General features: G+C 50.5%; 1 protein-coding gene across 4 annotated transcripts; it reads right to left on the bottom strand.

Moving 5' to 3' along the window:
- Positions 1 to 2,258: 2,258 nt before the first annotated feature.
- PIGO (phosphatidylinositol glycan anchor biosynthesis class O) lies at positions 2,259 to 9,753 on the bottom strand. Of its 4 annotated transcripts, none has more exons than XM_019663340.1 (10): positions 8,427 to 9,753; positions 7,678 to 7,848; positions 7,364 to 7,487; positions 6,883 to 7,054; positions 6,503 to 6,682; positions 4,719 to 6,243; positions 3,955 to 4,161; positions 3,523 to 3,737; positions 2,836 to 2,906; positions 2,259 to 2,683 (listed from the first exon to the last, which is right to left on the bottom strand). In XM_019663340.1, exons 1-10 carry the CDS (start codon positions 8,935 to 8,937, stop codon positions 2,554 to 2,556), a joined length of 3,306 nt encoding a protein of 1,101 aa, XP_019518885.1. In that variant the 5' UTR covers positions 8,938 to 9,753; the 3' UTR covers positions 2,259 to 2,553. The 4 variants fall into 4 exon arrangements, with proteins under 4 accessions (XP_019518885.1, XP_019518886.1, XP_019518889.1 ...); XM_019663341.1 differs by having other exon boundaries at positions 6,895 to 7,054; positions 8,427 to 9,752; XM_019663344.1 differs by having other exon boundaries at positions 6,895 to 7,054; positions 7,678 to 7,821; positions 8,427 to 9,751.

Consider the following 9,753-nt stretch of genomic DNA (forward strand, 5'->3'; position numbering starts at 1 on the left):
ATTGAAGAACAAAACGACAGCAACTTGTCTGTTCCCCTTCCCCCAATTCCCCAGCGCTGTTCCCAGCAACTTGTCTGTTCCCCTTCCCCCAATTCCCCAGCGCTGTTCCCAGCAACTTGTCTGTTCCCCTTCCCCCAATTCCCCAGCGCTGTTCCCATCCCCCCAATTCCCCAATAAAAATCTTTAAAAAAAAAAAAAGAAAGTACTAATACATGCAACATGAAGAACCTTGAAAACATTAGGCTGAAATAAGCGACAAAAAAGGCCACATATGTGATTCCATATATATGAAATATCCAGAATAGGTAAATCCATAGAAACAGAAAACAGATTTGTGGCTGTCAGAGGCTAGGGCCAAAAGGGGTTAGGGAGTGACTGCTAATGGGTGATTTCTTTTGGGGGTGATGGAAATGTTCTGGTAATAGTGGTGATGGTTGTACACTGTAAATGTACTAAATGGATTGTACACTTTAAAATGGTTTATTTTATTATGTGAATTTCACCTCAATTTAAAAAAAGAATGAAGTACTATCCGTGCTACTATATGGATGAACCTCAAAAATACTATGCTGACTGAAAGAAGCCAGTCACAAAAGACCATGCATTATGTGATCCCATTTCTATGAAATGCCCAGAATAGGCTAATGTAGTCAGATAATGGATTAGTGGTTGCCTAGGATTAGGGGTGCAGGTGGGGAGTGATAGGAAAGTGTCTAGTTTCTTTATGGGTTGATGAAATGTTAAGATTGATTGTGGTAATGGTTGTACAACTCTGAATATATTAACAATCATTGAATTATACACTTTAAATGGGTGAATTTTATGGTGAGTTGTAAAGCTCTTTAAAAAAAAAAAGAAACCATGAGTTAGTATGGAATGGGCTCTTTGATGTCAAAAGGCAGGGTTAAGAATTTTTAGTAGTGTAAATCAATGTGCTAACATATCTTTTTCTAAAAGAATCTTGTAGATAGATCAGGAGGAAAGGAAACAGTGGTTGACAGATCAGTAGATTATCCTTAGGCTCCAGGGAAAGGGGTTCCTGCACAGAAAAAGCAGCGGTGGTGGTGGTGGGGGGGAATGGTCCTAAGGACAGGGTGATGGACTGGGGTCTGAAATCCTTCCAATGGTTGCTACAGATGGAGAAAGGGTCTTTTTCTTCTCACAAAGGCACTGTCTGCTCACTAAATGATGCTTGGAATTTGTGTCTACCAGATTGAGAAAGGAGCTTTTTTCTAATTCTTCTTACAGGCAAGGTGGGGCCTAACTTCCCCTTTGCATTATTAAACCTATTCCTGCCAGTCACTAATGTCCTATCCTCTAATTGCCCGAGACAGTACACACTTTCATCATCTTTCTATTTGACCTCAGTAGCACTAGGGACTGTTGGCCATTAATAATTAGAACTCCAGAGGGGTAGGAGATTGGGGGAGGGGAGGTTAGCACTTTGCGAGGGGTGTAAATGTCTAGTATTGTTTTATACACCTGAAACTAATAAAATAATAATTAGAACTCTTCCTTTAGCTACCACAACAATGAATGCCTTTACTTCTCCATCACTGCTACTCAGCTTCTCATTTTCCTCTTGCCAAATAAAGGTAGGTGTTGTTCCACAATTTTTACATCTGTTCTTTCAGTAGTCTCATCTCCCGTCCCGAGTACTCTCAAACCTCAAGCTCCAGTCCCGATCCTTCTCAGAGCCTCTTCCCCACTCCTTTGACGGACATTTCCACAGGGATTTCATGCTAGCACTTCCATATGACACAGTAGTGAAATGAACAGAGGGCACAGGAGACATGCATAAGGATCATTGGATTCATACAGTTTTGGCTTCAGTCATGAATAATCAATGGGATAAGGTGGAATGCTTTATGTTGGGCAAGTAGGTCTGATAAAAGGCAACATAGGTTGAAAAACTAGGGAGGCCTCCACAGAAGTGAAGGGCAAAGTGTGTGCTGGAGTGAAAGGACACAGTAGAGGAGGAGACACAGTCCTACTGGGGATTTAGACAGTGCAAGTCTGTGTGCTCCAAGATGCCTGGGCTTGTCTTTTCAGCTGTCTCTGTTAATAGTCAAAGCATAAGAATTTAACATGCTACATGGCAAAGGAAAATGGCAGGTGGGATAATAGGAGTGATTTGGGAAGAGCTGGGGGAAGCGAATTCACACACCTCCAACCACTTCCCAAAGGTTTTCAGGTGTAGCCAGGTTTGCAGAAGATGGCTGATCCCATCTGTGCCCGGTAGGGAGACTGACCCTCCATTAGCTCCTATTGGACAGTGGGGGCTCCCCCACATCTCAGACACACATATTTATTATTCTACTTTGGAGACTAACCCCCAGTCCCTCAGATACATCCAAAGCAAGAGTTAGGGATCAGGCCACACTGTGAGTTTTAATTATAAAATAATGAAGTCCCAGATGCTAGTAGCTCCTGCAGCATGGTGGTAAGAGGTGTGGCTGAGCCTTTCTTGCAGATGATCCAGCACCCGTACAGGCCAGACTAGATTGTTCTCCAGGTCTCCCCATGGCCAGGCGCCGGCATCCACAGCCTAGGCTACCTCTGCTGGGCAAGAACTAGCTGCCGGAACCAGGAACTAACTGCACCATCCACTCGCATCACCAAAGCTAGGCCCAGGAAAAGTCCCACGCTGCTCACAATGAAGCCCATGGCCTCAAAAATGAACCTGCAAAGAAAGGTGGAGAATATAGGGGACACTGAGAGTTGGTCTCAAGCCTTTTCCCTGCTGAGGCAAAACCTTGTCCACCCTAGATATTCATTCTTTGCTCCAAGCTTCACCCTCCTCAACACCTCTACTTCTCAAGCAAATCCACTCACTTGGGAGCAAACACCTTCCAGACCATGAGATGCCTGCGAAGGATGGAGGCTGCCAAGGCACAGGCCAGAATCTAAGGAAGGAGAGAAGTCAAGTTACTTGGGAAGGGAAGGAGGAAGCAGGTCAGAGAGAGAGGTGCTGTAGGCTCCTGTGAATACTGGGGAGTAGGAAAGTAGTGTTTGTCAGTAGAAAAAACCCTGGGCTTGGACAACCACTTAGGAGACCTAATTTTTTTCCTGGCCTCACCATGACTCACTGTGTGACTTTGGGCAAGCACTATCCATCTGTGCCGCTAACACTTAGCCTCTGCCTCCCAGGGCAGAGGAAGATGTCATAGTCACACCTGTCTCTGAAGGAAAGGAGGAAGATCCATGACTACAGCTTGGGAAAGAATCCTGGCCATCGCCTCAGCTTTTTCAGTCTGAACACCGATGGAGTAATCCCCAAACAAAACCAGCAGGTTCCAGATCTAGCTTGTAGAGAGGAATCAATCTAAGACTAGGATTAAGGAGACCTAGGTTCAAGTTTCAATACTGCCATTTGAGGCCACTGGCCTTGGGCAACCACTTCACTTGTCTTTACCTCAGTCAAGGCTCTCTCCTAGGGTTCTGGCAAAGAATGAAAGAAAGAATGTGATGTACACACATGAGAAAAGGTAACTAACTCCGTGATCTCTCCCCTACACCCACCTGAATACCAAGGACAAAGAGGTACTTGAGGCCCAGCTGCAGCAGTGCTACATTGAAATGGTGAGGTGCATCCCGGAGCCGCATCTCCATCAGTGGCTCCTCCTCCTCTTCAGGCCTGACTCTGGCCTCAGATTCATTTCCTGGGGGCTGCCGCCTCTTCCGGGACCCTTGACTCTCACACAGGAAGGGCCAGAGCAGGAGCAATGGGCAACCTACTGCCTCAGAGGAAGGCAGGGCCAGAATTAATGGAGGACCCAGGGACCAGGCCACCCTGTCCCCCAACCACTGTGGTTGGCTCAGCCTCCAATTAGCACAAGCCAAAGGATGCTGAAGATCCAACAAAATCACATCTCCCCACTCAAATCCAGGGGTTTCCTTTCCTTCTACAAAGCCAGAGTAAACAATGGAAGCAATGGAGGAATGAGGAAATACCTGCAAAGAGGAGGTGGGAGGCAAAGGTGTTGGCTCCCACCAGCAAAGCAGGCAGCCAGGTGGAGGAGCCATGACCCTCTGGGAATCCCACAAAGGCTGCGTGCCAATGGATGGCTGGAAAGACAGGCTGGTGGCCCGTGGAGTAGAAGGTCTGTGTGGCCATGAGGGCCCAAGCAGAGACTGACTGCCATGGCACAGTAAAAGGACCTGGGGGAAGAGATATGCCTCTTTACAGTCATATCCCATTCTCTAATCCATAGCCTACTACCCCATGATCATACAATCCTACTACTTCAGTGCTAATTCTCATACACACATACGCCCATCACTCCAACCTCCTAGTCAGTACTCTTAATTCCCTCTGTGGCACAAAGCTCCATTATTCTAATCTGAACCCTACTGTGGTCACTCTCTCAGATACACACAACTCACTGATATTATATACTCCTAATTTACCACTTCATGACTCGAAAATCAGAAAATGCACTCATGAGGATGCAGTATTTCCTTAAGAAATGCATCTTGGAGTATTCCTTGTCTCCCTCCTCCATGAACCTTGCTAGCCCTGGATCCAGTGGGAGGGGTCAATTAGCTTGGTTATAGCAGATAAGAGAGAGGACATCAGAAAGACCCTGCCAACTGTGTGGGGCATGAGACCGTGTCAGCGTGAAGAACCTGAGGAGCAACACCTCCCTGAAAACAAGAGGGGCCAAACTCACACCCCAAATGTCCTTAGATGAATCAGGGCTGAGATATGTATTTACCAGAGGTGGTGATGGGCATCCCAACAGCAAGCAGATGCAGGAGAAGGAAGCTCTGCAAAAACAGAAGCAGGAACACAAGGCTAATGCGCTCTGCGTGCAACAGCAGAAGTGGGAAGGCCAAGAGGGTGAGGGCCATGACCATAGCAGCTGAGTAGACGCTCCCCAACTGATAGGCAGCCACAGTCAGGGAGCCCTGCGATTTGGTTCTCTCCAGCCGGCCCCGGAACTCCTCCTGCATATGTCGGTAGATTTGAGGAACCACATAATCCAGGTCAGCCTGAGAAGTGGGGGGGCCTGAGAAAGGAGTGAGGACAGTCCTGGTCCTTGGAGCACCTATTGTAGCCTTCGCCAGCACTGTCACAGGCCTCCAAAGCAAAAGCATGAGCCCTGAAGCAGCCAACCCTGCCACAGCCCTAGGCAGCACAACTGATGCACCAGCAACCAGGGCCCGAAGACGTGGGGGTGCTTCATCTACCCCTGATGCCAATGCCCAGTAGGCAGCAGTGCCTAGTACCATTAGGGGCAGCCCCCAGCGCACGAAGAGGACAGAAGGCTCAGGGCTCTTGAGATTAGCATAGCGACGAAGCCACAGGCGCACAACAGCTAACAGGGCCACCAGAGCCCCCACACAAGCTCCATACCACAAATTCTTGACTCGACCACCCACAAGGGATGCCAGGGGACTCAGCCAGGGAGAGGAGTGGCAAGCAGGTGTCTCTTCAGGGCAGCGATGAAAAAGCCCAGCTAGCCTTATACATAAAAGTAACCCAACACCTAGCCCCAGGGCATGCATGCCACTGTGCCGTGGGGGGCTTGTTGGGGCTGAAAAGCCAAGGCGGGGTGTTGTGAATAGCTTAGGTGGCAGCAGCTTGCCCTCCCAATGAAGCTGGGCAACCAGGAGCAAGATGAATGAGCCCAAAAGGAAGCAGGTGGCCCTGGCCTCAGCTACAACAAAGCTGTCAGAGAATAAAGCAGCAAAGCGAATGAGCAGGAGTAATAGGACAGGCCCCGGGTTGGGAAGCAGGGCTGCCAGGGGCCTCTTGGACCCCCAACCAGCCCAGGCTTTCCACAGAAAAGGCAGAAGTGAGCCCACTGCAGCCATGGCCCCTAGAACCACTGGATCCAGCTTCAGCCCAGCATATGCCAGGAGTCCGGCACACACTGCGACCCCAGCCAGACACCAGGCCACGGGTACTAGGAGAAGATGGAGGTAGAAGCCTGGGGATGTAGCCCACTGGGATACCAACAGGCAGAGAAAGCAGGCAGCAGCCAAAAGAGCAGCACCCCCTGCCATGCGGACCAGAGAGAAACGAGCCCAAGACTCAATGCACATGGTCCGAACTCCCCGCAGGAACTGCTGCAGCTCAGTAATCACAGTCTGTAGTGCTGCCTTGGCCCCCTGGGGGCTCTGCAGAAGCCGTTGGTAGTCAGCAGAGGCCTTGGAGAAGAGGTTATGCAGCCGATGAAGCTCCTTAACTTGGAGGTCCTGAGCAGCAGCCGAGTAGGTGTGAAGAAATCGGGACACCTGGCATAAAAGGTTAAGAGGCCAAGAGGAACAGGTCAGATATAAATTGGGACAGAGGCAAGGGCAGGTATTACAAAAGGGGATACCTAGAAATCAGGGACCCAAACTCTGTCCAGGATAGGGGAGAAGGGAGGGATAATGGAAGGAGAACATGGCTATGGAAGGCGGAGTTAAGACTGAACAAAGGACAAGAGTGCATCATTATGCTTCTCCCTGCGCACTCTATCTCTGTCACCTGGAAGTCCAGCCCATTACCTACCTGCTGGGCATTGAGGTGGAGAGCTGAGGCTTGGGCCAGAGCTGAGGAGTGAGGTTGGGAGTCTTCGACCTCTGAGAACAGCTCAGCTATCACCTCCCCGATGTTCCCAAATGGGATGGGCAGGCCCAACAGCAGGGCCAGTGTAGGCACAAGGCTGATTTGAGGAACTACCTCTGGCTCCTAGAGGGCAAAGACAGGGGTCAATAGGTTCACCACAGAGTTGAAGTCAGTGTTTGGAATAGAAGACATAAGGGTGTAGGTAGGAAATCAGAGTGGGGAATGTCAAAGGGTCATGAATTTGGGGGCCTAAAATACAGGGTTCCATAAGGATGCCGTGATCATGATGCAGGCTGAATACCTGGAGACAAGACAAAGCATACCTCAGGCCTCACCTCTGGTGGGGCCCTGGGGAAGAGGGCTGTGGGACTGTACAGAAAAAGTGCAGTCGAGATCTCTAGCTCACTGTCCCCTCCATGGTCTCCATTCTTGGTCATCCCATGGTCCCCAATCACCACCAGCAGTGTATCATTCTCCAGACGCTCCATAACTCCCCTGGGGACCAAGCAATGTGTCAGGGGGTAGGGATGGATAAAGACTTTTCTCAGGGGCCCAGTCACCCCCCAGCCATAGTAGGGCCTAGATTTTTGGCAGAGAGATACCTCTTCAGTAATAATCTTACCACCCAAAGCCACACACTGAGCTACTCAAGATGGATGAGGCCTCTAGCTTCAGAAAAAGGCCTAGAGGAGACAGAATTCATCCAGGAAAGAGGCTCCAAGGTAAGGACTGTTTTTCTTGGGACCATATATCCTGAGATTCTCAGACACAAACCCAATCCCCCAGCCAATATCCCACACTCACTGGATCACCTGGTCCATTTGGCTAAGTTTCTTGGCCATTTCAGGGTGGTGAGGGCCATGCTTGTGGCCACAGTGATCCACACCCAGGAAGTGAGCAATCAGCACGTCCCATTCACCATTGTCCACTGTGAAGGGGAGAACACTGAGCATAGGGGACTAAGGCCCACTCCTCAAACCCAGCCAGGCTCTGATGCTCCTATGTCCAGGGACACAAGCCCAGGCCACTGCACCCATGGGAGGCTCAGAATTTATGGACTGAAGCAGCCCTTCCCAGCTCCCAGTCTTAGTCAGGCCTGCCTCTGGCCCCATGCTCACTGGTTGGGTAGAGGTGTTCCAGGATGCCATTGTCCACTGTATGTAGGTCTCTGACATTGAAGGATGGGAAGAAGAAAGCTTGGGAGAAAGCTCCAGGAAAAAGATCTTTCCAGGTATCATCTCCCATGAAGACCACACGCCTTCCTGTAGGGACATGAGAGGGGTCACAACCTGTGCAGGAGTTAGGGCAGGGGAAAAGAGGAGAGGAGGCCCTTTAAACACCCATCAGAAATCCCAACTGTGCATTCTAAGGCACAGAAATTCCATCCAGCAATTCTTTATTCTTCAAGGTCTAAAATGTTCTGCCAGGAAGCTTCCCTCGATAACTATACTCCACTCAGACCTCTCACTCCTTGTTCCTACAAAAGGCTCTTCTAGTTCTCAGTCTCTGGTTATCTCTGCTGCTGTTTTTCCTGGGTGTATCTTACATTTTTCAAATTGGTGGACAGGGCCTGACCCTCTGCTTTCTACTCCACACCTAAGAGGGTATCCAGACCTACATCTTCTCCTCTTCATCTCTCTCCTGCCCCTTTACTGAGAATGCCCCAAAAGTAAAACCAATACTCCATGCAGATTAGAAATTCTAGGACTAAGCCTAGACCTGTGCTCCCTGCGTGCAGTGGCCTAGTCTCGTTCTCTGTACTCCCACAGTATAGTCAAGCATGCAGCTGGATACCCAAAGTTCTGGCTCTCTGACTTCTAAAGAATTTGCCAAAGTACTTCTGGCCTCCAAAGAAGCCCAGACTGACCTGCACTGGTGAACTGCTTAATGAGATTGTCTTCCACTATGGCGTAGCTGGCAAAGTTACTGCCAGCATCGATAAAGGTAGGTAGTGAGCCAGTGGTGAGGGCCTTAAGGCGCTGCATGGTAGTGGTGGGGGGATCAGCCTTAGATTGGTAGAGCCTGGCATGGTGGGGCTGAATCTCGAGGATCCTCCGCAAGGAGCCCAGTTTGCCCCGGAAGGGCAGAGGGACAGAAGGCTCCCCAGGAACATATGAGTGCTGTGGCTGGACGAAGTCAAAACGCAGAGCATCTATCAGCACCAACACAACCCGAGAGAATCGGGAAGGCATCCAGCAGGCCCCAGGCTCCCCTCGGCTCCCCCATGGCAGGGACCCAGGGCCTGGGGGCTCTTGGCAGCTGCTACGATTGGTGAGCTCCAAACGGGTGAGCAGGAAGCCACTGGTGAAGAGGGCAATGCCCGCGTAGAAGAGGAAGCAGACCCAGACCAGGAAGAGCAGCACTGAGATCTTCTGCATCCTGGTGGTGGCAGGGGAGGGAATTCATCACTGTGGGGCAAAGAACCAGTGGATATGCTGGTGCCTCAATACAAAGCCCAGCTAGAATCACTTCCTCTTGGAAACCTTCCTGAAGATAAACAGTTCCATAGTCAAGCCAATACAACGTTCCTCTCCCATCAGTTATACCAGTGTTTCGAAAGTGAAATCTGTAGACTATGAGCACCAACCCGGAATGGCTATTAAAAATGCTGATTTCCAGGCCCTACCCCAGATCTACTGAATCAGGATCTTTTGGGGTGGAGCATAGGAATTTGCACAAGTACTCCAGGAGATCCTAATGATGAAAAACACAATCCACGAGAGAAACTTATTCCAAGTGACGGAATGCTCTCTGATATCCTGTTTCTTCGCCTCTTTCCCCGCCAATTTCAACACCCGTGGGGTGGCCAGGGCTCGCAGCCGTAGAGAAACCCTGCGGGCCGGGTTGCTGGCGCCGCCAGACGCAGACCGAAGGGACGAAGGGGAGGAGTCACACTCCGCTTCCAAACAGCCAGGATCGCCAGTAGACCGACGTGCGACCTCCCCCGCGCAGCACCGCAGAGGCGTGGGGTCTAGAGGCGTTTGGGCCTCGCTGGGACCCAGTCGTCTGGAAGGTTCTGCCTCCTCCGGTGGCTACCCGGCCTCCGTCTGGACACCCTGATCCCGGTACTGGGCACGCAAGGCTGTGAGCTGGGGGATAGTAGCTCCCTTACTTCGGGGAGAGGGTATTGTGAGGGGGTTCTGAGGCCCTGGCTCACCTTGAACAGCGCCCGGAAGTGCAGTGGCGGCACCTGT

The sequence above is a fragment of the Hipposideros armiger genome, unplaced genomic scaffold (genome assembly GCF_001890085.2).
Source record: "Hipposideros armiger isolate ML-2016 unplaced genomic scaffold, ASM189008v1 scaffold_388, whole genome shotgun sequence".
Lineage (NCBI taxonomy): Eukaryota > Metazoa > Chordata > Mammalia > Chiroptera > Hipposideridae > Hipposideros > Hipposideros armiger.